Raw genomic sequence first — 26707 nt, 5'->3', positions numbered from 1 at the left:
ATTTATTTCATAAAGTTCTAGATGTCTGAACATTTTTCTTTAATAAAATATTCTTCACCTGTTCATGATTACAGAACACAACATCAGGTTCTCCAGCCCGTGTTTATCCTGTTGGAGGACTTTGCTACTACTTCTATCCACCAGAGTCTTTTTTTTCAGTCCAGGCTCTAATTTACATCTTTTTCATGCTCGGCTCATGTGCTGTTTTCTCCAAAAGTTGGATTGAAGTTTCAGGCTCTTCTGCAGAAGATGTAAGTCATAACTGCAGTCTGTCAAGTGGAGGAGGTGTGGGTTAGTTTTCAAAGTCATTTTTGTATCCAAGCTGTGCTCCTCATCACCATCCAGGTAGCAAAACTGCTGAAGGATCAGCAGATGGTGATTAGAGGACACAGTGAAACTTCAATGGTTCATGAACTGAACAGGTAAAATCAAGATTTTCACTTCATGGTGTTAATTTGGGATTTTAATCAACTAAGCAAACTAAACATGAACCATCTTGATTTATAAGTAAAGCAAGAGAGCAGATTTTATTACAATGTCAATGGATTGTACTATTCATACTTATGAATGTACAGTTGGGGCTACAGAGTGGCGCAGTAGGTAGCACTGTTGTTTTACAGCAAATATGTCCTAGGTTCAATCCTGGGGGTGGGGTCTTTCTGCGTGGAGTTAGCATTTTCTCTCCGGGTACTCCTGCTTCCTCCCACAGTCCAAAAACATGATTGTCAGGTTAATTGGTTTCTCTAAATTATCCTTCGGTTGAAGGTTGAATGATTCTCCAAATTACGACTTTGATTATTTTATTAATAATCAGAGAGAGCACATGTTTTAATTTATTGGGTATTTTGTCTCAGGATAAAATACATGCAAGCATTCATCTAACAAGTAGGACTTAAAGTGCTATATGTGTGTTAACTTCTTACATTCATAAACATAAAAAAAGATCCTCCACCAGTTAATCTGTATCTTTTTGTGCATTCTTCTCTGCTTTCTCAAAACGCCAGAGTTTGTGCAAAGTGCAGTCTTAAGTGAGACGGTACGCCGTTTGTAGTCTGAACAAACGTTTCACAGTGCCACCTACTGGCAGCGGCAAATAATTAGATTGTTTTCAATATACATCACAGCAACCGTTCTCCTGGTACTGCGTACCGGTGTACCGGTGTTAAAGCTGACAGTCAGAACACCAGCGCATAATCTTTTAGCTGCAGAACCGGGCTGTACCGGTTTACTTCCACCCCTGCCAGTTCTATATATAAAACGATGATCTTTTATGGCCATGACGACTGTCTTAACTCTTCCTTATTTACCTCCGACTCAATTTGTTATTATTTATTCAACCATATCAATTTTCCCAAATCTTCTCTTTTTAGGTACATTCCAACTGCTGCTGCCTTTAGTGGACTTTGCTGTGGTGGTTTATCTGTGATGGCGCACTTCCTCGGTGCCTTTGCCTCTGGCAACGACATCCTGGTGGTTGTCATCATAATCTATGAATATTTTGAAATCTTTGTGAAAGAACAAAGTGAAGTAAGCAGGATACGGGCATTACTCTTCTAAAAATAATATGTCATCCTGACATATTTTGCTAACTTCTATTATTTTTTTCTGTTTTTACCTTCTGTTCTTTCTTTACAGTCATGAACTGTATCTGTTCATATTTGGATTTGAGGGCTTGAAAACTTTTGCGACAGAAGGACATCTGCAGCTCAGACTTCATCTTCACCTCTGACTGGAATAGAGGGCTTGAAGACTTGTTTTAGATAATGTACCTTAATATTTTCATTTCTTCAAATTGTGTAATTTTTCAAATTAAAATCTTTTCTGTGGGTTAATTAGTATTAAACAAACATAGGTTCCATATTTGTACTGAAGTTTGATGCCCACATTTTGGCCCAACATGGCAGCCAAGGTGTCAGTATGGTGCTGGGTGGTTGGCACCACCAACCATCATCAATGTTTTTCCAGCGATTTTCTAGTTGAATACAGAACTAATTTATTTTAATTTATAACAGTTTAAATTGACCATCATTTTTAAAAAAAATCTTACTTCTGTTTTTGATTATTGGAATGTCGCAACAACTTTCTTAAACTTTAGAATCGGTATAACTACTTGCTATATAACTTTAATCACCTTTGTCTATGCATGGCTGTATGTTTCATGTAATCGTGTCATTGAAAGGAAAACAGGCATATTGCATCTACATGAGGCATGTGGTTGTTACCTCTGATGTGCTTGGGTTTGAGGGTTTGGTTGGAAGCCTGTGAATTGCCTACTTTTGTTAGATGAAAATCACTGATACTGCTGTGGACTTGAAGTTCTTGGGGAACATCTCAAATATTCTGTTTGCAAAACACCTGTTTAGTCAGAAAAATGCATTTTAGCCCTTTCAAACTTCTGGGCTAACCCCCATGCCGTATCGTGGATTCTCCAGAGTTGTGTGTTATGATTGATATGAAGGTGATTATGACCACAATTTAGCTGAGTTCAATATCTGCTTGGCTCCTGGCTTCCTCTGACAATGAAATTATGGCTCCAATTGTTTGGAAACTTGCAAAACAAGTTTAACTTTAATTCTAGAGAAATGGGAAATGCATATAACAATATGTTTATACGACAAATATCCAAATAAAATGCTGAAAGGTGAAAAAATCTTAATGAAGATGTATTGTATGAAGTACAGGATGTGTGAAGCAGAGGAGACTTTTCTGATTATTCAACGTTAGAGATATAAGATGTTAATATTATGTTTGAAACAAATGACAGTCTACAACAAGAAACACTAATGTTACAGTTTCTTAGCAGTCTTAGCTTTAAACCTTTAAATTTTGGTCCCTCACTTTCTTATTTCACTTTCTTATAACCCTAACTTTGTTACATTTGTCAGAAGAGAAGTTGTATTACTTGTGATGCATTATTGGTTCAGCTTTTCAGGTGTTATTGCAACTCTGTTGCTGATAGCTTCAACATACACTTGTTCAGAATCAAAACTGTTTTAAACTTTACATCTGAACTGCTTGCTAATTAATAACTGTCTTCTGTTGAAACAGAAAACTATAGCTGTTATTTTGAGAACCTCCTAGTCGGTGTGTGCTGGCCTCTGCTTCAACTGTCTTCGTCTGTCGGCTTGGCTCATGTCTGCCTGTCTATTCAAGATAGACAGAGAGATAGTCAAACAATGTTTATAGTAAACAATGTCTCTAGTTAACAATGAGCATAAATAGGCTTGCTTGGCTAAAAAGTAAACACGCAAGGCCAATTCAGAGTGCAATCATCCATGAAACAACAAGAGGTATTTACAAAACTGTGGCAAAAATCGATTTTTCTATTTTTATGAATGCCACAATTCAATAAATAAATGGATTTAAATGTTTGTTGTTGTTTTTTTTTTAGTTATTAATTGTGTATCTGCCCTGTTTTGCAGTAAATGATCAAATAATTTTCACCTCAGACAGGACGATTGGTCACCTGATGATTTGCTGTGCATATTAACTAGTTTGGATGGATTATACGTGCATTTTCAATTATTTCATTATGGTCTGCAATCTAAGTGCTAAATAAATACTCAACTGAATAAACCTGATTTTTATTCAAAAAAGTAATGCACAGTACTTAATAAATTAAGCTGCACAACTTTTCAATTGTGTCCCTTATTTAATAAATTATCAGCACAAAAATAATAATACATATTTTGTAATAAATTTAATGAAGCTAAAATTATCACATATATTAATGTAATATCAAATAAAACATTTTCACTGAATTGTGGCTCTTTTTTGTTCATTTTTATTTGTTTCCAAAAATACAGTCCATTGCGATTTTAATAAAAAAAAAAACTGTATCAATTGCACTTGTTTGCAGTACAGATTTTCAAGAAGTGCATTATGTGCTGGCATTCTTTGCTAAACCTGAGCACTTCCACGTTGCTCAATGCGGTAGTAGTACTTCCGTTTTAAGCAGAGAAAAAAACCCTACGAACATAGCTTTGATCTTTTAACCCAATGAGAACAGGATGTATGGCCACTGATGAATACATTTTACGCGAAGCCGCTAAAATGGACGCTGTCTCTTTAAATCTTTGAGCTTCGTGTCTGTAACGGTGACGTGTCTTTCTCCTCCTTCTCCCGGTGGCTCAGTCAGTCAGTCAGTCAGTCATTGAGATTCACTCCGAGCCGATTTTCACTGGAGTGGAAAGGATATACGACCATTGTTAAGACATCATGGGTAGTAAGTACCACTTTTTGAATGAATCTTTATACGACTGATGCTTGTAGCCTCTGAAGAAAACCTCATGTTGTTGTTTGGTCTGTTTTCTAACTTAGTTAGCTTACTCTATTAGGGTTCACGTTAGCTTCCATTGCTAGCTAGCGTGTAAATTGTTGCTTTTTTTACCGCTATAAAATATTTCTGATAAAAACCTATTTATGGAAATAATTCAGCGAACTTGTAATATTTTAGAAATGTAGTTTATTATTTTTCTTTTTGTTCTAAAGTTCTAAGCTGCAGACCGAGTTAGCTAGAAACATATAATGAGCTAACCACTCATTCAAACACTGACAGTCTAGTGATGACGATGCATAACAGATTTGCTCTTATCTTTATCTCACTGTCAATAAAATCAACCACTACAATCATGTGGTACAGATGAATACTTGTAAAACAGCCAGCAACAGCGCAATAATAAATATTTTATAATATTATGCATTGTGAGTATTTAAATTTCCCATGAGTCCGCCCCACTCTCTATGCCACGTCCTACTCATCCCCACCAATTATTCCCAGTCAAAACTCTCATGTTTGTTTCCAGTTAAATTCTTGGAGGTAATAAAGCCGTTCTGTGCGGTCCTACCAGAGATCCAGAAACCTGAAAGAAAGGTAAATATTTTTCATTTATAGTGTTGTTATTAAATGACCTTTTATCTTGGTTTATGCAGCTTCCTCTTTTTGTAATTCCTAACAATATGTGACCAACAGATCCAGTTCAGAGAAAAGGTGCTATGGACGGCAATTACTCTCTTCATCTTTCTTGTGTGTTGCCAGGTAATTAAGACAAAACGCTTTCAATATACCAAAGTCTACTTATCATGTCGAACATTGTAAATAATTGCTGTTTCTTTGACTCTAGAAATATCAGGTTAATGTGTATCTAGTAGTTATATTTATTTATTTATTTTTTGTCACTTTCAGCTTTTTATCAACCTGAATGTGACATTGTGACATTGTGACATTGTCAATGTCATATAGAATATGAAGTTAGCATCTGCCATCTCTTCAGTGGCAGATACTAACTTCCTACTGTCATTGTATGTCATAAATAGTTTTAGAAAAGGAAGTTACTTTAAACATTATCTACTAACTAATTCAGTCTTTCTCATGAACTCTGTTCCTTCAGATTCCTCTTTTTGGCATAATGTCATCAGATTCTGCAGATCCATTCTACTGGATGAGAGTCATTCTGGCTTCAAATAGAGGTATCCATCCAACATGCTAAGCAAAATGAAATGTAGAACTAAAGTCCTGTCGACATGAGCTAACGGATCTATCTTCATGTAGGTACTCTGATGGAGCTGGGTATCTCGCCTATTGTCACCTCAGGCCTGATAATGCAGCTGCTGGCTGGAGCTAAGATCATTGAAGTTNGCTCCAATTGTTTGGAAACTTGCAAAACAAGTTTAACTTTAATTCTAGAGAAATGGGAAATGCATATAACAATATGTTTATACGACAAATATCCAAATAAAATGCTGAAAGGTGAAAAAATCTTAATGAAGATGTATTGTATGAAGTACAGGATGTGTGAAGCAGAGGAGACTTTTCTGATTATTCAACGTTAGAGATATAAGATGTTAATATTATGTTTGAAACAAATGACAGTCTACAACAAGAAACACTAATGTTACAGTTTCTTAGCAGTCTTAGCTTTAAACCTTTAAATTTTGGTCCCTCACTTTCTTATTTCACTTTCTTATAACCCTAACTTTGTTACATTTGTCAGAAGAGAAGTTGTATTACTTGTGATGCATTATTGGTTCAGCTTTTCAGGTGTTATTGCAACTCTGTTGCTGATAGCTTCAACATACACTTGTTCAGAATCAAAACTGTTTTAAACTTTACATCTGAACTGCTTGCTAATTAATAACTGTCTTCTGTTGAAACAGAAAACTATAGCTGTTATTTTGAGAACCTCCTAGTCAGTGTGTGCTGGCCTCTGCTTCAACTGTCTTCGTCTGTCGGCTTGGCTCATGTCTGCCTGTCTATTCAAGATAGACAGAGAGATAGTCAAACAATGTTTATAGTAAACAATGTCTCTAGTTAACAATGAGCATAAATAGGCTTGCTTGGCTAAAAAGTAAACACGCAAGGCCAATTCAGAGTGCAATCATCCATGAAACAACAAGAGGTATTTACAAAACTGTGGCAAAAATCGATTTTTCTATTTTTATGAATGCCACAATTCAATAAATAAATGGATTTAAATGTTTGTTGTTGTTTTTTTTTTAGTTATTAATTGTGTATCTGCCCTGTTTTGCAGTAAATGATCAAATAATTTTCACCTCAGACAGGACGATTGGTCACCTGATGATTTGCTGTGCATATTAACTAGTTTGGATGGATTATACGTGCATTTTCAATTATTTCATTATGGTCTGCAATCTAAGTGCTAAATAAATACTCAACTGAATAAACCTGATTTTTATTCAAAAAAGTAATGCACAGTACTTAATAAATTAAGCTGCACAACTTTTCAATTGTGTCCCTTATTTAATAAATTATCAGCACAAAAATAATAATACATATTTTGTAATAAATTTAATGAAGCTAAAATTATCACATATATTAATGTAATATCAAATAAAACATTTTCACTGAATTGTGGCTCTTTTTTGTTCATTTTTATTTGTTTCCAAAAATACAGTCCATTGCGATTTTAATAAAAAAAAAAACTGTATCAATTGCACTTGTTTGCAGTACAGATTTTCAAGAAGTGCATTATGTGCTGGCATTCTTTGCTAAACCTGAGCACTTCCACGTTGCTCAATGCGGTAGTAGTACTTCCGTTTTAAGCAGAGAAAAAAACCCTACGAACATAGCTTTGATCTTTTAACCCAATGAGAACAGGATGTATGGCCACTGATGAATACATTTTACGCGAAGCCGCTAAAATGGACGCTGTCTCTTTAAATCTTTGAGCTTCGTGTCTGTAACGGTGACGTGTCTTTCTCCTCCTTCTCCCGGTGGCTCAGTCAGTCAGTCAGTCAGTCATTGAGATTCACTCCGAGCCGATTTTCACTGGAGTGGAAAGGATATACGACCATTGTTAAGACATCATGGGTAGTAAGTACCACTTTTTGAATGAATCTTTATACGACTGATGCTTGTAGCCTCTGAAGAAAACCTCATGTTGTTGTTTGGTCTGTTTTCTAACTTAGTTAGCTTACTCTATTAGGGTTCACGTTAGCTTCCATTGCTAGCTAGCGTGTAAATTGTTGCTTTTTTTACCGCTATAAAATATTTCTGATAAAAACCTATTTATGGAAATAATTCAGCGAACTTGTAATATTTTAGAAATGTAGTTTATTATTTTTCTTTTTGTTCTAAAGTTCTAAGCTGCAGACCGAGTTAGCTAGAAACATATAATGAGCTAACCACTCATTCAAACACTGACAGTCTAGTGATGACGATGCATAACAGATTTGCTCTTATCTTTATCTCACTGTCAATAAAATCAACCACTACAATCATGTGGTACAGATGAATACTTGTAAAACAGCCAGCAACAGCGCAATAATAAATATTTTATAATATTATGCATTGTGAGTATTTAAATTTCCCATGAGTCCGCCCCACTCTCTATGCCACGTCCTACTCATCCCCACCAATTATTCCCAGTCAAAACTCTCATGTTTGTTTCCAGTTAAATTCTTGGAGGTAATAAAGCCGTTCTGTGCGGTCCTACCAGAGATCCAGAAACCTGAAAGAAAGGTAAATATTTTTCATTTATAGTGTTGTTATTAAATGACCTTTTATCTTGGTTTATGCAGCTTCCTCTTTTTGTAATTCCTAACAATATGTGACCAACAGATCCAGTTCAGAGAAAAGGTGCTATGGACGGCAATTACTCTCTTCATCTTTCTTGTGTGTTGCCAGGTAATTAAGACAAAACGCTTTCAATATACCAAAGTCTACTTATCATGTCGAACATTGTAAATAATTGCTGTTTCTTTGACTCTAGAAATATCAGGTTAATGTGTATCTAGTAGTTATATTTATTTATTTATTTTTTGTCACTTTCAGCTTTTTATCAACCTGAATGTGACATTGTGACATTGTGACATTGTCAATGTCATATAGAATATGAAGTTAGCATCTGCCATCTCTTCAGTGGCAGATACTAACTTCCTACTGTCATTGTATGTCATAAATAGTTTTAGAAAAGGAAGTTACTTTAAACATTATCTACTAACTAATTCAGTCTTTCTCATGAACTCTGTTCCTTCAGATTCCTCTTTTTGGCATAATGTCATCAGATTCTGCAGATCCATTCTACTGGATGAGAGTCATTCTGGCTTCAAATAGAGGTATCCATCCAACATGCTAAGCAAAATGAAATGTAGAACTAAAGTCCTGTCGACATGAGCTAACGGATCTATCTTCATGTAGGTACTCTGATGGAGCTGGGTATCTCGCCTATTGTCACCTCAGGCCTGATAATGCAGCTGCTGGCTGGAGCTAAGATCATTGAAGTTGGAGACACCCCAAAGGATAGAGCGCTCTTTAACGGAGCTCAGAAATGTATGAAACACTGACCTGCTGTGAGCTAAAAAATTAATTTGTATTTTGGATCATCTAATCTTTTGATGTTTTCAGTGTTTGGGATGATCATCACCATCGGTCAGGCCATTGTTTATGTGATGACTGGCATGTATGGAGATCCATCAGAGATGGGTGCAGGGATCTGCTTGCTCATCATCATCCAGGTAGGAATGACAAAAAGAGTTTTGACTGATGAAAGCGTTTGGAAAAATAATGTGTAAATTAGAGAATTTCTGAAGAAGTTTAAAATAGGCCTGCCAAAGAGTCCATATCGGTTGTATCGGACTAACTTTTGACTAATATTGACTCTATGTAGAATGCAAGCCTCACTTCATAAAACTGCTAAATTCCCAATAATATTTTTTATTTCATATATTTGTGTTAACTGGACTGGTTGTATTTCTTTGCAGCTGTTTGTAGCAGGGCTGATTGTGCTGCTCCTGGATGAATTGCTCCAAAAGGGCTATGGCCTCGGTTCAGGAATCTCGCTGTTCATTGCCACCAACATCTGTGAGACCATCGTCTGGAAGGCCTTTAGTCCCACCACTGTGAACACAGGAAGAGGTAAACAAAAAACTTAACCATTCTTCCAAAAGATTTCCTGATGTATTAAATATGCCTCTTTAAATTTTCTCAAACTTGTTTTTCTATTCCTAAGAAATCACAGAAATATTCATCACTTTTGTAATTTTGTGTTGCAGGAACAGAATTTGAGGGAGCAGTCATCGCTCTTTTTCACCTCCTCGCCACAAGGACTGACAAAGTGCGTGCTCTCCGGGAGGCCTTCTACAGGCAGAACCTCCCCAACCTCATGAACCTCATCGCTACAGTGTTCGTCTTTGCTGTAGTTATATACTTTCAGGTGTGTTTCCATGCAACTGTCAAGCAAATTTTGAGCAAAGTTTTAACAGCAGAAAAAAATCTAAATTAATGAGAATTAGGCATGTTTTCTATCTACTGGTTTGAGGCTAATCAAACCAGTAGACAAAACCAGGTCACACAAAGCGTTATTTCATCAAATACTGGCAGTACGTATGGCTGTAAAATAATAAGATGTAGAAAACTCAAATGTCTCAGTGTTTATATTGATGTGGAGGCTAAATCACTGGAAACTGGAATTACAAGCAGCATTTTAGCTAAAGTTTTGAAATCAGGGAACTTCTCTCCAATTGAAGCGATCTGAACTCTGCAAGACTCTCTGAATGACGGAGAATACACTTCTTCTGCTCCAAATCTGCTCTAAGTGTCCTGTCCAAATTCTTCAGCACTCTGTCAGATTCCTAGTAGTACGATGCCTTTAGTTCAGTATTATGATCAGAGATGATTTTCAGTTGGAAATGTTATTTTTGATTAATTGAGCACAACGTACTCTGTGCAAAGTTGAAAATGTCTTTGTACTAAGTTCTGTGTGAATTGTAATGTGTCAACAATGGATAGTCTACAGATTTTACCATCACGGTTTAAAAAAAACACAAAGACTGAACTCCATCACTCCCAGCTCAGCCAGGAGAGCCTCTCCTCTGCCACCCGAGTCTCCACTCCATGCTGGAGTTTCATGCACAGACCTGTCAGTGTATGAAAAAGTTCGCTATGCCAGAACTTATTTGGCAAACATGTTTTCATCTCAGTTTTTTTTACATATTAACTATGTTTTGGAAAAGACAAAAACTATTTCAAGCAAGCCTGCAAACATTTTTTGCTAAATTTAAGATTTTATTTATTTTTTTTTTTTTTTTTTTTACTTTTGCTGTTTCGATCCAACTTTTAATGCAATGCTTCAAAATGCGCTTAAAAAAGTGACTGATTCTACAGTATTAGTTGAGCCTCATCTAATACAAAACTCTGATCTTCTCACAGGGATTCAGAGTGGATCTGCCCATCAAATCTGCTCGCTACCGTGGCCAATATAACACATACCCCATCAAGCTTTTCTACACCTCCAACATTCCCATCATCCTGCAGTCTGCTTTGGTCTCCAACCTGTATGTTATCTCCCAGATGCTTTCCACACGCTTCAGTGGGAATTTCCTGGTGAATCTGCTTGGAACGTGGTCTGTAAGTTCACCAGTATTTACCTGCTTTAAGTATTTTTTTTAAGCACTGAGTCATACTTTATGATTCCCTCTCTGTTTTAACAATATTATATTAAAATTAAATTGTTTTCTTTTTTTCTACCATATACTAACAGGTGATTGGGATGTAACATGGTCAAGTCTGTATAAGGATCCAAATGTGAAGCTGTAGAGTAAAATAGATGAAGGAACAATATTTAGTATGTAAATGTAGAAAGATCAAACTTGGCTGGGAAATCCTAAGCAAATATTCTCAGACCTCGGAATAACTGAAGTGCTATAGAGTAGGTTGCACCAATTGCAGTTTTTTGGCCGATCGCTGATTACCGATCTTTTAAAAAGCCTAACTTACCTATTCCGATTCTGGCCGATACCAGGTCAGCCAGTTTGTCAGTCAAACCTTTCTCACAGGAGAAAAGAAAAGCATAGTGGTTGATTTTTAGACCTTTGCTGAGGTTGATGACATCGGTGGATAAAAATGGCTTCACATATAAAAGTTGGCCGATCACCGATCTCCCAAACTTAAGGAAATCGGCACAGATAAATCAGCTGCCTGATGAATCAGTGCACCCCTACTATAGAGTGAAACACTACAAGTTTGGTTGGCTGCTGAATTGAGATATTCAGCAGCGTCTGGGTTTGAGAGCAGGGTATTTCTACAAGTGTTGGCACTGATGCTCCACTATATGATTTGGTATTATTTTACTGTCTTTTATCATGACCTCAGAGCTCCTCATACACTGAAAGTTGCTGCACATTGTCTATGTTTACACTCAGATCGCTTGTCGACTAGACGGTTTAAAATCATAAGACATTTTTCTATTACCAAGCTTTTTGTTTATCAAAACAAATTCATAGGAAGCCAACTGTATTTCATATATTTCTAGATGTTTGGTCATTTTTCTTTAATAAAATATTCTTTACCTGTTCATGATTACAGGATGCAACGTCAGGTGGTCCAGCCCGTGCCTATCCTGTCGGAGGACTTTGCTACTACCTCTCTCCACCAGAGTCGTTTGGTTCTGTTCTAGATGACCCAGTCCATGCTCTAATTTACATCTTTTTCATGCTCGGCTCATGTGCCTTTTTCTCCAAAACTTGGATTGAAGTTTCAGGCTCTTCTGCAAAAGATGTAAGTCATGGCTGCAGTCTGTCAAGTGGGTTTGTTTTCAACGTCATTTGTTGTATTCAAGCTTTGCTCTTCATCTCCATCCAGGTAGCGAAGCAGCTGAAGGAGCAGCAGATGGTGATGAGAGGACACAGAGAAACCTCAATGGTTCATGAACTGAACAGGTAAAACGGTTTTCACTTCCTGGTGTTTGTTTGGTCAGATAAGTCATTTGGCCATGATGACTGTCTTTACTCTTCTTTAATTACTTCTGACTGTGTTTATAATTTTTTTCAGCCTTGTAAATTTTCCCAAAATCTTTTTCTTTTTAGGTACATTCCAACCGCTGCTGCCTTTGGTGGACTTTGCATCGGCGGTTTATCGGTGATGGCGGACTTCCTCGGTGCCATCGGTTCTGGCACCGGTATCTTACTGGCCGTCACCATCATTTATCAGTACTTTGAAATCTTTGTGAAAGAACAAAGTGAATTAGGCAGCATGTCGGCCATGTTCTTCTAAAAAAGAAAAAGAAAAGAAGCTGTGATCCTGCCGTCTCCTGCCAGCTTTTATTGAGTTTTGTCTGTATTTCATTTTGTTCTTTTTTTACATCCATGAACTGTATCTGCTCGGCTAAAGACATTTGAGGAACCTTCAGGAGTCCCAGCTGAAATGGGACACTGTGGGAAGTGAAGGCCTTGCTGACTTTCACATCATTTACTCAGAAATCCCAAAGGGGATGAAGAGAACACCACTTCAGCTGGATATCATCACAACTCCACATTCAAACCAAGATTTTCTGAATAGCTTCTGGCAGTGATGTTTTATTTTATTTTTTACATGTTTTCCCCCACACTGAGGATTTAGTGCTTCAGTATGCAGGCATACTTAACTAGGAAGTGGCTGCCAGCTGCCTGGGTGCTTAGTGATATGTCTTTGGTTAAACTTTTACTCTCAGCTTAGTTATTTCTCTGCCGATCAGGTTAGGGTGTGGACCAGAAGCTGGCCTGTCAAGTGCTGATTCAAATACTGTAAATGTTCCTTTGTGTAACCTTGAGGAGGAGCTGAGGTCTCAGAGCTCACATTGGGCTCCAGCCTCAGGAGGGGTGCTCTGAACACTCATCCATTAAGTATTGGTTCTTGTTCTTTTAATGTGTGGCATTCTTAGGGATCTGCAGTATTAACTCACACCTCATCCACATTCCTGTTAGCCACATCTGGGGGATTCTTCTTTTGTTTTTAAAATGTTCCCTCTTCTTATAGCTTTTTTTTTCAGACAAACTTATTATGTTTCTGTATATAGACCACACGTTGAATAATGTTGACTCTGTCTTAAGAGTAAGATAAAGTCTTTGAATATGTAAAGAAAAAAAAAAACATTTCAGAACAAACTTGTTTTAAAAAACATTCTGAATAAAAGAGACTTTTGTGAAAAAAGTATTTTTCAATAACTTGTCCCGTGTGTAATTAAATTGCAATTTCTTGATGAAAGATTTCAAAACCTTCAGCAGCAGTTGAGACATTTTGATTTTAGAGATGCTTAAAATATGCCCTAAAGATGAAATCTAATTTTTTTATTCATTTTGGCTGTAGAAGCTGCTACTAATTAGTTATTTAAGGGTGGAATCCATAGGATGTGATTTAAACACGTAGGGCTTTTTGCATTTATCACAAATTTATTATGGCAAAGTAGAGCTTGGCATATTTTTAATTTGTTTAAAAAAGTTAAAAATGCTATTTTATCATTGTTAGTTGTTTTATTAGTACTAATCTACAGCCTGGAAGGTTAATTTTTACAATAAAGATTTATTTTTTTGCTCAATATCTAGATGAATATTCTTAAAGTAAAGCATATGCAGATTGCACCAATCATTAAACAGCACACTTTTTAGATTTTCTGGCGTTTTTGACCTATAGGGGGCAGCAGAGCATTGACGCTACCGGAAACGATAGGAAAGAAGAAGATGATCCCATCATGCTTTAATAAGGATAGTTGTGAAACAGCTACTTTGTTATGTAGTGAAATGTGGAGCTGTTTTTGCGTGTGTTTTCTTTGTTAAAGTGTGAACATATATTCCGGAGCAGTCGGCTGCTGAAGTGAATTTAAACGAGGCCTGTAGCTTGTTCCAGCTGGAAGAAATGAGCTCGGTCCGACAGGAAGGTGAGCATCCTGAGCTAGCCGGCGGCTAACTTTTCTGGAAAGCTAACACTAAAGTTTAGTTTAGCGTGATTAGAAAATTAACCCCGGGGTTCTTACAGCGTGTCTCAACAATGATTTATGGTTATATGTGAGGCGGGACATTTTGAAGCTGTGAAGTCTATTATCAGTGGACTGATCTCTGCTGTGATAATCTCGGGGTTTAACCTTGAGCACACACAAGCTGCATGTCACAACTAGCATAAATCTAAGATTAAATTAATAAAAGTCGCTTAGCTTCCGTCTGAAACCGGATTTTTATACTAATCCATTCGGATGGAAACATCCCTGTATGTTCCACAGACGTGATATACTATTTAGCATCTACTCTTAATGAGTTCATAATTACTGTTTTTAACTTTGAAAGCTGAAATTTGTTAAACAAGATTGTGACAGATTAAAGCTCTAACCTATCCATCTCATTTGGTTTTGTGACGTCTTCTCAAGTAGTTTGTCATATATTTTTGCTCCACGCTGCAGGTAAAGACAAAATCATATTTGTCACCAAAGAGGATCATGAAACGCCGAGCAGTGCTGAGCTTGTAGAGGAAGACCCCAATGATCCATACGAGGAGCAAGGTGAGCTGGTCTCTGGATGAGTGTCTCTGGTTTCTGATATGCAACGTCTCAACCAACCTGGACTTTCACTCTTTTCCTTTTAGGTCTGATTCTCCCCAGTGGGGAGATAAACTGGAACTGTCCCTGCCTGGGCGGGATGGCCAGCGGTCCCTGTGGGACTGAATTCAAGGACGCCTTCTCCTGCTTCCACTACAGTAAGGAGGAGGTGAAAGGCTCTGACTGCCTGGAGCAGTTCAGGACCATGCAGGAGTGTCTGCAGCGCTACCCAGAGCTTTACCCAAAGGAGGACGACGCACCGTCCAGCCAGGCGTCTGAGGAATCTGCGTCTGCGGAATCTGCGTCTGCGGAAGCGTCAGACCCAGCAGCTGGCTCTGAGAAGGACTCTGATCCCACACTGCCTAACACAGAGAGCTCAGCAGAGAGCTAATATTGAGCCTTACTGTGGAGCTTATGGCTCATTTCACATTCAGTCATCTTGTTATACATCTGAAAAAAAAAAAAAAAAGATTTTTCCAATAAATATTCATCAGAATTAAAAGTACAAAGATAAAAGGGCTTGTTTCGTGGAAAAAAAAAACTAAACAAAAACAGGTCAAACTCGTATCATACAAGCTGATCATGTAGCTGTTTGGCAAAAATAAGCCTGCTTGAGTAAAAGAGGCCAACAGCAGCTACTGTCAAGTCAACAATCATTTCTATAGGCAGGTGATTTCTCTGCAGAACAGAACTCATTTCATGCAGAACCGTTACAGTTTCAATTCTGTGACAGATTATTAAGGTTTGACTCATTAAGGTTTGACACTATGTGGGTTCCTCAGGTCAAAGATGGGTTAAACAGGAGATAATTACTTGACTTTGGTCTGTGATCTTACAGGACCAAGCTCATCATGCTCACCGGGTGCACATTGTGTATACTTCTGTTTGCCTTTCTGTCTACTCTGATTGATCATAACTTCAGTAACTTGTGTTTTAAACTATTGGTTGTGCCCTCCTTTTTACAAATAGGTTTTACAAAATTTCGTAGAAAGTTCAAAGTGTATTTTATTTTCACTGTCCTGTGGCTGAATCCTCAGAGATATGAAGACTTAATGTACCGAAGAATACTTCAGTCACTTTCCATTGTGAGCTCCTCAGTGTTGTTTCCACTGTTGCCTCTCAGGCTGCACTTATTCTTCTTAATTTATATCCAGACTTGAAGTATTTACCTCATCTGAACCAAACTCAACCTTTTGTGTGCAGCAAAAGAACGATTGCAGTGAAAATTGCTGACAGTTTTGTAATAAAAAGCATTGTAACTCTTCATCGTTTTGCACTTTATTTAAAACAATATTAATGTAACCAACCAAGTAAAACTATCCTGACCATTAAAAACAAATGTTTTCATTTGGACCTGGAGTTGTGGCATACTGAGAATACTCCAGGATATTACCAACTATCAAGCACGGTGGTGGCAACATCATGCTATGGACCTTTTATACTGCATGTGGTAATGTTGCAATGCACAAAGTGTTTAAAAAACATGGAGAACACCACAGATGAGCAGGTCAGCATTAAGGTCAGAACTCAAGCCTGCTAAATTGTATTGTTAATTTTGATCTTGGCTATATTAAATATTAAAGGTGGGGTATCACAAGGGCCACAACTGTATTTTTTATTGCCTAGCTGCATATTCAGTCAATCTGGAGGGAAATCTGAGTTGCAGCTTCCAGCTTGGTGCAAACTTTAAGGTTTCTTGCACATCTTTTAGATTTTGAATCAATTAACTCTAATTTAAAATCTAAAATACTGAGTATGACCAGACTGCTTCTGTATGATTACTTGCAACCAAAGCTTGAGCTTTTGTATGAAAAGTTGTAATTATGATGGCTAATGTTGTGCGCTTTCATTATGAACAGAATTTAACATATTAATAATGCCTATTTAATCAAAGCACAGCAAATGGGCATTTCAAGCATCCAACACGTCCCTCTTGATAATGAGATCCAGATCTCAACAGGGTTTACCTGGTTAAATAAAGGAAATACATTTTAGTTTTGGAGAATTCATCATTTCTCAGAAATTGTGAACATTCAGAGTGCATTCAAATGATTAGGATCAGATTTTGTCACGCATTGTATCACACTTTGTATTATGACAAAACAGAGGTTGGTCTCCATGTTGGTCTGCTCAGTCTGTGCGACTTCAGCCTCTTCCATGGATCAATAATTATCAAACATCCCTGTGGAGCTACTGTATTTTCATTGGCGAACCCTTCCAGACCAAAGGTAACGTAGAAACCAATGGGGACGGAAAGGGAAGAGGGACTGGCCCCAATAAGTACACAGATTCTCTCTACGCAGATGCTTGTTTTGTTGCATCAGTTGATGCTGCCATCGGTGTGCAGCCTGAACTTTGCCTCCTTGGTCTCTGCTGCAAACGTATAAACAGAGAGAAGCCTCCAGGATGTCGGATTTAAAGGATCTATGTAGCGGTCTACCCCTGGATCCTTTGCCGCCAAACCGAGGAAGAGATCCAAATGTGCCACACGCTCCGGTCCGGACTCCCAACCTCAGGGCTGAGGAGGAACGAGTGAGTAACTCCTGACATCTGTTCTTCCATGGAAGTATTTTGTTGGAAGACGTTTTAGCTGTAGTTGTTATTGCGTGCATTTCATGGTAATGTTTACTACCATTACCATTTAAATACACACTGTAAACTGAAACCTGCATAACACCCATTAAAAATATAAAAACTAACTACATGTAGATGCATCTCTGCCTGTTAATAATGTATGAATGATGACACTATTAAAAGATCCACATTTACCATGGAAGTGATAGAGCTGAGAGCAGTAGCCAGAGCCTCATCTGCACTCTGTGTTTTCTTGCATCACTCTCTGTTGGTTCAACCTCGAAATTGATTATTTTCAGAGGTCCTAAAATGATTGCCCAAACCCAGAAAAAAACACCTCAGTCAATAATTAAAGGAGGGAAGCAGGGAATGATCTACCTCTGACATGAAAACTTGAGAAAAAAGGAATGACAGATTTGTGTGACAAGGCTCTGCTTTCACTAATTCACAGTAAATCATCTTTATCCTTCTACAGCTGGCACTGAGAAATGCTCTGCGCTACTTCCCACCGTCCCACCATGCAACACTCGCGTCTGAATTTGCTCAGGAGCTCCGGCAGTACGGACATATATATATGTACCGCTTCTGCCCCGCGGTGCGGATGAGGTATGGGGCCCCCACTGTTAACCCGGTTAAGAATTTCCAGGGGTCAAAGTTAGACATTAGAGTTTCTCAGGATTAAATGTCTTGAAATTCCCTGAACTTCATATAATCATCTAAATTAAAATAAAATATGTTGAAAAAAATTGAAGTCCTACATTTAGGTTTTATAACAAATGTAATGCAAATACCACGGATAGGTTCTACCCATTGCTAAATCATTATGTAACTGTGCTTTCCAAAAGTATTTATACTCTTCATACATTTCCAAATTGTCTTATGTTCTACGTATTTCATCAGAATTTTATGTGATAGACCAACACAAAGTAGTGCATAATTGTGAAATGAAAGAAAAAATACACATTTTATTTGCAAATGGACATCTGAAAGGCGTGTTCACCCTAGTTACACTGATACCCCTAAATAGAATCACATGCAGCGGTTTTCATTTAGAAGTTGCCCAACCAGTAAATGAAGTCGTTGTGTATTTATTTTAATCTCAGAGGCGTAACACAAGTGCAGCAGCTACAATGCTAAAGGCTCTGAAGTTTGCTAGAGAATGTTAAACAATAGGTTACAAAACAATATATAAAGCTCATATAAAATATGAGCTTTATAAAGTGAACTGTTCAATTCATAATCATAACATGGAACATTTGACATGGAAGGACATCTAAAGAGAGGATTATTCAGGCAGCAACAGAGACTCTGTGGTGACTCTGGCAAAGCTACAGAGGCACATGGGTGGAAAACACTGTTAAACGGACAACTATTACTCATGCACTCTAGAAATCTGGCCTTTAAGCACGGAAAAAAATACTGTAAAAAAAAGAAACATCAGAAAACAATAATTTTTGCACAAGTATGGAATAAAGCAAAAAATTTGGAAGAACCAAAATGGGCTTTTTTTGGCCTGCATGAACAACACATGTCAACCTGAGATGAAACATAGTAGTGGCTGCATTATACTTTGGGGATATTTTCTTCTGCTGGGACAAGGAAGTTTTCTTCGGAAATACATGGAGATAATTTCAAGATAATCCCAAAAGAAAACTTGTTAGAGGCAGTAAAAGACATCCGACTGGGCTGAAGGTTCATCTTCCAGTGACAATCAGCGAACAACCGGAGCTTCAGAATGGTTTGGATGAAAACACATTCACCTTTTCGATCAAAATCTATTTGAGAATTGATAGCTATCATACATTTAAGATTTTAATAGACACACATTTTGAAAGAATGTGTCAATTTTCTTTGATTTTCACAATTTTCATGGCTTTTTGTTGGTCAATCACAACAAATTGTAATGAAAGGAAGGAAGCTGTAATGTGGCAAAATGTGAAAAAGTTTTTTTTTCTTTTTTTTACATCAGCTTTCATTCATATCTTCAGAAATGAAATAATGTCTTTTAACAACTTATGCTTCATGCTAATAAAAAAATCAAAGATACTAACCAGCATTGTGTCAAGATACTGTTGAGACTTAAGGTAATTTCCTGCACTGCTGCTATGACATGAATGCCTGTCTCTTCTGCAGAGCCTATCCTATAGATCAGTATCCCTGCCGCACACGACAAGCAGCAGCTATGATGCTAATGATCATGAACAACCTGGACCCAGCTGTTGCTCAGGTGAGCGTTTTGTGATCGGCTTGACTAACCATGTCTAATTTAATATCACGAACAGGGGCGTCCAAGTTCAGGCCTCAAAAGCAACTATCCAACAACGTTTAGGTGCAAACCTTCTCCAATACCACTGAGTAAATGACCGGTTGGTTAACAGTCGTCTCCAGAGGAGGAAGTTCAGTCATGTGACAGGTGTTGGAGCAGGGACGCCTCTAAAGGTTGCAGGATAGTAGACGGACGTGGGCAGCCCTGAAATGAAGGAAAACCAACTTTCCTCCTCCTGCAGTTTCCCCAGGAGCTCGTCACGTACGGAGGGAACGGACAGGTGTTCAGTAACTGGGCCCAGGTGAGTCCAGAGCAAACCCAAAATATAATTTTTCTCTTATACTTACTACATGCTAACTTGAACAGCTGAATAATAACTGTGTTCAGTTTCGCCTTGTGATGCGCTACCTGAGTGAGATGACTGAGGAGCAAACTCTAGTCATGTACAGCGGTCACCCCATGGGCTTGTTCCCCAGCCTGCCTTCCTCTCCGCGGGCCATCATCACTAACGGCATGGTACCGGCAGAACACACCCCATGTGCTAACAACAGACACGAACAATAAACTCACATTTGTTTCTGTGCGTTTGTCCTGTTCATTCCCTCAGGTTATTCCAAATTATTCCTCCAGAGAACAATATGAGAGGATGTTCGCTCTCGGCGTGTCAATGTAAGTCTTTTCCAAACCTGTTCTCTTCAACAGGGTTCTGGTGTATTTTTAGCTGGATATTCATTTTCTATGCTTTTAGAAATGTTCATTTAAATCTGTCGATTTGGTTGAAAGAAAATCTACAAACTGCAGTGGAAAGACATGAGGACAGGATCACACTAAAGATGAATGTCTGTTGGCTTCATCCATCCAAAAACCAGCTTTGACGTGTGTTTTGGGATCTTGTTCCTGTTAAATGTGTGCAGGTTTCACGTATGTCACCTAAGCTATCATCCTAAAGTTAATAAAAAAAATGGTTGAATTAAAAGAAAATCTTCATAAACTGGATAAAGCTCAAGCAACGGTGTCACCATAGAGTCTTATTCAAGGGCTGGGGAAGGGCTGCTTGAAGTTTTATCAGGGGAAGCATTTTCTAGCAAAGGAAACTGCATTCTCGACTATTTCCAAAACCCAGATGCATCTCTCTCATGTGTTGCCCTTATTATGAGTGAAGTTAAATCCTGGCATTCTTAAATAAGGCCCTTTTCCTGCTGGAAAACGCTGACTCAGATGTGAATGTTGATTCCAGGAAAGAAAAAAAAATGTGTGCAGTCAAAATATTACCTTGGACCACAGAGTGGTTCAGCCATGGACTGTCCCTTTGCAAAGAGCTGAGCACTTTTCTCTGTTCTTGTTCCACGCTGAGTGTTTGGGAACATTTTCATTTACCACCGATCAGGAGCCTGTTCTCTGGTTCTGGAGTTGTCTAGAAGACGCATTTAAAACTTACTGACACGTTTCTCGAAATACTTAAATGCAATACTGAGTTTGGTGCTTGTTTAAATAAGCTTAGAAATATTTTCCTTTCTCTTCATTCTTTAGTTGAATGTCTCGGTTCTTGTGCTGTAAATTAAACAAGCCAACTACAATGAAATGGAACTGGGCCAGGTAGACGGGTTTTTTTGTCTGTCGGCCATATTGGATTTAACACAAATTATTTCTTGCATTTGCAGCTGATGGCCAGTAGTTGATAGTGTATTTTATGATGCATTAGTGTCCAGTTCAGTGGTCTGTGTGCGTTTATAACATAAAAATCCACAAGAAGCATAAGAAAATGGCTTTTAGACAGCTGTCCACTGTAGTGACCACTATGTATGAAAAGGTTAATTTGGCATTCTTGCAAATTATTGCTTACAAACTTCTGACCGGCACAGTATTCATATCGTGTTACAGCTACGTGGTGTAAGTTGTGTCCTGCTGTTGTTTGCATACAGGTATGGCCAAATGACAGCAGGCAGTTACTGCTACATTGGACCTCAAGGGATCGTTCATGGCACAATGGTTTGAAAAAAAAATAAAAAAATCAGATCCCCACATCTAATCCACATCATGACAAACTGCACCATATTGTTGCAGCATATACATAATGATCTGAAGGTTATTTTTTTTTAAATATGTTTTCTCTGTGCAGCTGACTGTACTAAACGCAGGTCGGAGGTACCTGGGCACCGACGACTTGAGGGGCCGCGTCTTCGTGACGTCAGGCCTGGGCGGAATGAGCGGCGCCCAGGCCAAAGCGGCCGTCATCGCAGGCTGTGTCGGAGTGATTGCCGAGGTCGGTTGGTTTCCAGTCGTTCCTGTGTCTCACTGAAAGTCACTTTTGAGAGCCAGAATAAGTAAGAACGTTTGTCGTTCCTGTGTAGGTGGACGAAGCGCCGCTGAGGAAGAGACATGAGCAGGGTTGGGTCATGGAGGTGACCAGCAGCTTGGAGCAATGCATCAAACGCATCCGGTAACACAGAAGAACACATCGTCATAATTCATTCCCTGCAAATAATATCTTTGTTGGATGTTTAAAAAGTTATGTATTATAACGGTAGCTGTTAGCACTGTTGCCTCGCAGCAAGAAGGTCTTGAGTTTAAATCCTAGTCCGGGTCTTTCTGTGTGGATTTTGCTTGTATCAGATTTCTTAAGGACAGCAAAAATGATGAAGAGACATTTATGAGCAACACAACCCACAAATCTGAGTTAGCTGTGCCAGTTCTGTCAGGAGCAATGGGCCAGAAACACATTAAACACTGTGAGATGTTTGTGACAGGACACAAATATGCTGATTCAAGTCATGCAGTTAAAAAGGATGTCTAGGAAATACAACAATAGTGTTTATACATCTTTAGATATGCACTGAAAATAAAACTAAAAGTAAATCTATCTTGCAAATCCAACTGCAATCAAGTTTGAAGGATATGCATTTTGAAAACTGATGAGTTTCATCTTTAATATCTCTCTGTTGTTGTCTCTCAGAGAAGCCAGGACCTCCAAGACGCCCCTCAGTTTGGGATACCATGGGAATGTCGTAGACTTGTGGTGAGTGAGCTGTGAAAACTTTCACTGGACACAGTCAGGGCCTGTGTTAAAAATAAAACACTTTAGCTCAATTGATGCTGAAATTGGTCCAACTTTTCTGTTTGTAAACAGGGAGCGGCTGCTGCTGGAGTTTGAGAGGACGGGGGAGCTCCTGGTGGATCTGGGTTCAGACCAGACGTCGCTGCACAACCCCTACAACGGGGGCTACTACCCCGTCCCACTCAGCTTCCGCCAGGCCAACCAGCTCATGTCCACAGACCCCGGATGCTTCCAGAGCGTCGTCCAAGAGAGGTTCAGTTCAATTCATCTCAGAGCTGAACCGTGTGCAGCATTTCGTGGCTGATATTGTTTTTACTACCATGCAACCAATGCAATTACAGCCTCAGAAGACACATAAAGGCCATCAACAAGTTGTCGGATGCGGGTATGTTCTTCTGGGATTACGGCAATGCATTCCTGCTGGAGGCCCAAAGAGCAGGTGAGTTATTTATAAAACATGATACAAAGATTATCAGATTCAGGGAAGATTTGAGCAGCAAACAGGAACATGTTTTTGGCTTTAATAGGTGCGGAGGTCAGCAAAGTTGGTGGAGGAGCAACCGAGTTCCGGTATCCGTCTTATGTCCAACATATTATGGGGTGAGTATATATCCAATGATATGTTGGTCCAGTTAGTGCAGCTAAGCAGCATCAATCTTATTTTATGTTGGCCAGATAATAAAATAATAGATTCTTGCTGCAGGGACATTTTCTCTTTGGGCTTCGGGCCGTTTCGCTGGGTTTGCACGTCTGGCGATCCACAAGACCTGGCCGTAACCGACGACATCGCCGCTAAGGTGCTGGAGGAAATCGCTGCCAACGTGTCGGAACGTGTAAGGCAGCAGTACAGAGACAACATCCGCTGGATCAGAGAGGCTGGGAAGCACAAAATGGTCAGCCAAAGAAGATCTCCAAGTAGAGAATTACATGGAGACAAAAACAAAATTGTTAGTTTTTAACTTGTGTTGTTTCTTGCTTAGGTTGTTGGATCTCAAGCTAGGATTTTGTACTCGGACCAGAAAGGAAGAGTGTGCATTGCTTTAGCCATAAACCAGGCTGTTGCTGACGGAAGAGTCTCAGTAGGAAGATGAACTCAACTGCAGTCTTAATAATAGGGAACTGACACGTGAATCTTAGTGTTGTGGTTTTCTGTTCTGCTCCTTCAGGCTCCGGTGGTCATCAGCAGAGACCACCACGATGTCAGCGGCACCGACAGCCCCTTCAGAGAGACCTCCAACGTGTACGACGGCTCTGCGTTCTGTGCAGGTGCGTGTTTTGCGCACAGCTAAGATGATGAATCTGTTTTGAGATGGAAATTTGTGATTTTTGCTGCTTGTTCTTTCTGACCCTTCAGCACCTTGCAGAAGTATTCACACCGCTGGAAAATCATGCAATGTTTCCCTTTCACCACAAAGCAATGTGCTACTTTATGTTGGTCTATGACATGAAATCCCAGTATAATTAAATGACTTTAGAGGCTATGACATGAAAAAAATGTGAATAAGTGCAATTAATATGTTGTAATTATTGACTTTGTAAAAGTAAATAGTTAAATAGTTTGTCAGTAATGTGCAGGTAGTTACAACTTCAGGTCTACAAAGCTGATCATTCGTGAATTTACTTTTTGAAACTATTTCAGGTTTTCACCTGTCAAACATTAACATAACCTTGGTTATGTTAATGAGTAAATATGCCAAGTTTATTTATCACCACAGTTTCATCCTGTGTAGAAGAAACTGTGACGATTTTGAAAGAAGCCCTGAGGTAGTTTGCAGCAAAACCTGATTTGGGTTTTGTTTTTCTTCCAACATGCCAAAGACCCAAAACACAGAAGCTCTTCCTCTAGGAAACCAGAGTATTACTAATAAGATCAGGAGTGAATAACAATTTTCACCCAATAATTTTTTTGGCTTTTATTTAATCACTTCATTTCTGGGTGCAAAGTGAAATACTGTAATTATGCACTCAAAATAAACCTCAGCTGCTTCGAAAAGCTGTTTATCTTTCTTCCTTTTCTTTTTTTTTTTTGATTTGGAAAACACTTTTAAAATCATAACAGTTTTGTATGATTGTCTATAATTTTCCAGCTGTAGATGTGAGATAAAAGAATAAAAGAGACATTTTAGATTTTTCGGTGCTTCCTTCCCTCAGATATGGCCGTCCAGAACTTTGTTGGCGATGCCTTCAGAGGTGCCACTTGGGTCGCTCTGCACAATGGCGGCGGTGTTGGCTGGTGAGGGCAGTAAACAGTAATCTGGCTGTGTCGACGCGAATCACTGTGTCCTCATGTCTGTCTCTCACCGTCAGGGGAGAGGTGATAAACGGAGGATTCGGCTTGCTGCTGGACGGCTCCGACGAGGCGGCGAAGCGCGCCAGGTCGATGCTCAACTGGGACGTTTCCAACGGGGTGAGGCTGCAGGCGGAGCAGCAGCTCGATGCATCGGCGTGGAGCCGTCGCTCTGGTCTTCTGCATTCCTGTGTGGTTCTGCTTGTTGCAGGTGGCTCGTCGCTGCTGGTCTGGAAACACAAACGCCTACGAGACGATCCAGCGCACCATGGAGGAGAACGGGCAGCTCCGCGTCACCCTGCCGTTTCCAGTGCAGGACGAGCATGTGCTGGACCGAGCCCTGCAGGGATAACCGGTGACGATTTAACCTAATTAGACACAGAGAGCAGAGGAAGCCAGCAGCTGCATTTACTTCAGTGTATTTATCAAAATGAGGCCTTATTCAGCAGTATGAATTATACAGATTTAGAAGAATCACCCACAGTGTTGATGTCATGATCTGAAAATGTGTTATAATAATGTCTGTTTTAAAGAATGAGGTTGAGACGCACACTGTTTCCAACTTTCGATGGATGGACCATCGATACATATCACTAATAATACATATTGATACTAATATATATCAGTAGGATGGAGAGATGATATCACCCACAAAATAAACTGGACAGCTTTTAGGAAAGGCCATTATATAGAGGAAAAGTTCAATGCAATTGAATAGTTTTACCAAGTTTGATCACTTTTATCTATTTTTTGTGCTGCAAATTAATAAATAAAATATTTGTTTTAATATTGAAGATTTAAATGGCTGTTTGTGTCTCATAGTGTTGTAATCTAAATCTCATTTACTTGTGGTGAATCGTGAATAAAACAAGATGTTTTTCTCCTAAGTAAAAAACGCCTTATACCAATCAATAGTTTATGAGTTAGCAAGAAAGTATTGGCTTTTTTTTTTTTTTTTTTTTTTTGGAAAAAGTATTTTGGCAGGAAACCAAATAGAGACATAGAAGACACAGTTACGCAGAGCAACACCTGATACTCATGTCTCAACAGGATGAAAATGAGAAAGCAAAGGTTAAAAATGTTCATGCTTGTCTTTAACTCAGACATCTCCAACAATAATTTATATGGAAAGCTAAATTATCATAAAATAACTGAACTAGATTCTCAAACTACTTTTCAAGGATAAATTTGATCACCTTTTCCCTCTCTATTGAGATGACTTTAAACTCAATATATCTGAAGTACATTATCCTATCTGGATTAGTAATTGCTGATATTTACTACTGCATTCTTAATGGGAAAACTTTCATTCCAGATGTCTAAAATCCCAGTAAAACATTTTCAGCTAGACATTTGACATGAAAAACAGATTCAGATATTTATAATTTATCATTCAGGATGGGCAATATTTACTGTATGACTTGTTTGAAGGTAGTTTCAGGCATTAGTATATTTACAATGGGAATAAAAATCAAGGACAAAGATATTATTTAAATATTCATTAAGCCTCTCTACATTAAATGTCATATTAACTTAAAACAGGAGCAATTGCAAATACAGATATTAACATTTATACAAATAAATAAAATGTGATCGTCTTCTTGGAATTCTTTGTTTTTTTAGTTTTTTTTTGGTTGGGGTCTAGTTTTGAATATCTAGGGCATAATACCTAATAATTAAATATATAAATAACATTCTCTGTCTGCAAAAGTTCAAACACCTGA

The 26707-nt window shown here is 38.5% G+C and overlaps 4 protein-coding genes across 5 annotated transcripts in view; all 4 read left to right on the top strand.

Moving 5' to 3' along the window:
• The window catches only part of LOC106958417 (protein transport protein Sec61 subunit alpha-like 1), a 6815-nt gene extending 4819 nt beyond the window's left edge, over positions 1 to 1996 (top strand). Inside the window, exons 5-7 of the mRNA XM_015050301.1 lie at positions 75 to 251; positions 346 to 422; positions 1371 to 1996. Of these exons, the coding sequence (XP_014905787.1) occupies positions 75 to 251; positions 346 to 422; positions 1371 to 1557 (441 nt within the window). The 3' untranslated portion in view covers positions 1558 to 1996. The remainder of the gene's footprint in view (positions 1 to 74; positions 252 to 345; positions 423 to 1370) is intronic.
• Positions 1997 to 4111: 2115 nt separating this feature from the next.
• LOC106958414 (protein transport protein Sec61 subunit alpha-like) lies at positions 4112 to 12515 on the top strand. 2 transcript variants are annotated; one of them, XM_015050299.1, is made up of 13 exons: positions 4112 to 4225; positions 4806 to 4873; positions 4973 to 5038; positions 5391 to 5469; positions 5552 to 5625; positions 8734 to 8791; positions 8867 to 8976; positions 9223 to 9376; positions 9514 to 9674; positions 10670 to 10867; positions 11825 to 12016; positions 12101 to 12177; positions 12325 to 12515. In XM_015050299.1, the coding sequence occupies exons 1-13, from the start codon at positions 4219 to 4221 to the stop codon at positions 12509 to 12511; spliced, it is 1431 nt and encodes a 476-aa protein (XP_014905785.1). In that variant the 5' UTR covers positions 4112 to 4218; the 3' UTR covers positions 12512 to 12515. The 2 variants fall into 2 exon arrangements, with proteins under 2 accessions (XP_014905785.1, XP_014905784.1); XM_015050298.1 differs by lacking the exons at positions 4112 to 4225; positions 4806 to 4873; positions 4973 to 5038; positions 5391 to 5469; positions 5552 to 5625 and adding exons at positions 7219 to 7333; positions 7914 to 7981; positions 8081 to 8146; positions 8499 to 8577 and having other exon boundaries at positions 8660 to 8791.
• Positions 12516 to 13902: 1387 nt separating this feature from the next.
• Positions 13903 to 16067, top strand: LOC106958421 (mitochondrial intermembrane space import and assembly protein 40-B-like). Its single transcript, XM_015050308.1, has 3 exons — positions 13903 to 14150; positions 14667 to 14765; positions 14849 to 16067. The coding sequence occupies exons 1-3, from the start codon at positions 14129 to 14131 to the stop codon at positions 15190 to 15192; spliced, it is 465 nt and encodes a 154-aa protein (XP_014905794.1). The 5' UTR covers positions 13903 to 14128; the 3' UTR covers positions 15193 to 16067.
• A 1018-nt stretch (positions 16068 to 17085) lies between these two features.
• Positions 17086 to 25976, top strand: uroc1 (urocanate hydratase 1). Its single transcript, XM_015050289.1, has 19 exons — positions 17086 to 17333; positions 17851 to 17981; positions 19509 to 19602; positions 19883 to 19942; positions 20029 to 20157; positions 20249 to 20310; positions 21564 to 21630; positions 21761 to 21904; positions 21993 to 22081; positions 22595 to 22657; positions 22769 to 22948; positions 23038 to 23135; positions 23224 to 23296; positions 23400 to 23589; positions 23677 to 23775; positions 23863 to 23962; positions 24848 to 24929; positions 25004 to 25103; positions 25195 to 25976. Exons 1-19 carry the CDS (start codon positions 17208 to 17210, stop codon positions 25333 to 25335), a joined length of 2028 nt encoding a protein of 675 aa, XP_014905775.1. The 5' UTR covers positions 17086 to 17207; the 3' UTR covers positions 25336 to 25976.
• Positions 25977 to 26707: the final 731 nt, after the last annotated feature.

Source organism: Poecilia latipinna, unplaced genomic scaffold, assembly GCF_001443285.1.
Source record: "Poecilia latipinna isolate Pla-1442-1.1 unplaced genomic scaffold, P_latipinna-1.0 Scaffold984, whole genome shotgun sequence".
Classification (NCBI taxonomy): domain Eukaryota; kingdom Metazoa; phylum Chordata; class Actinopteri; order Cyprinodontiformes; family Poeciliidae; genus Poecilia; species Poecilia latipinna.
Note: the sequence above shows the minus strand (reverse complement) of the source record. Positions and strands in the feature narration are given on the sequence as shown.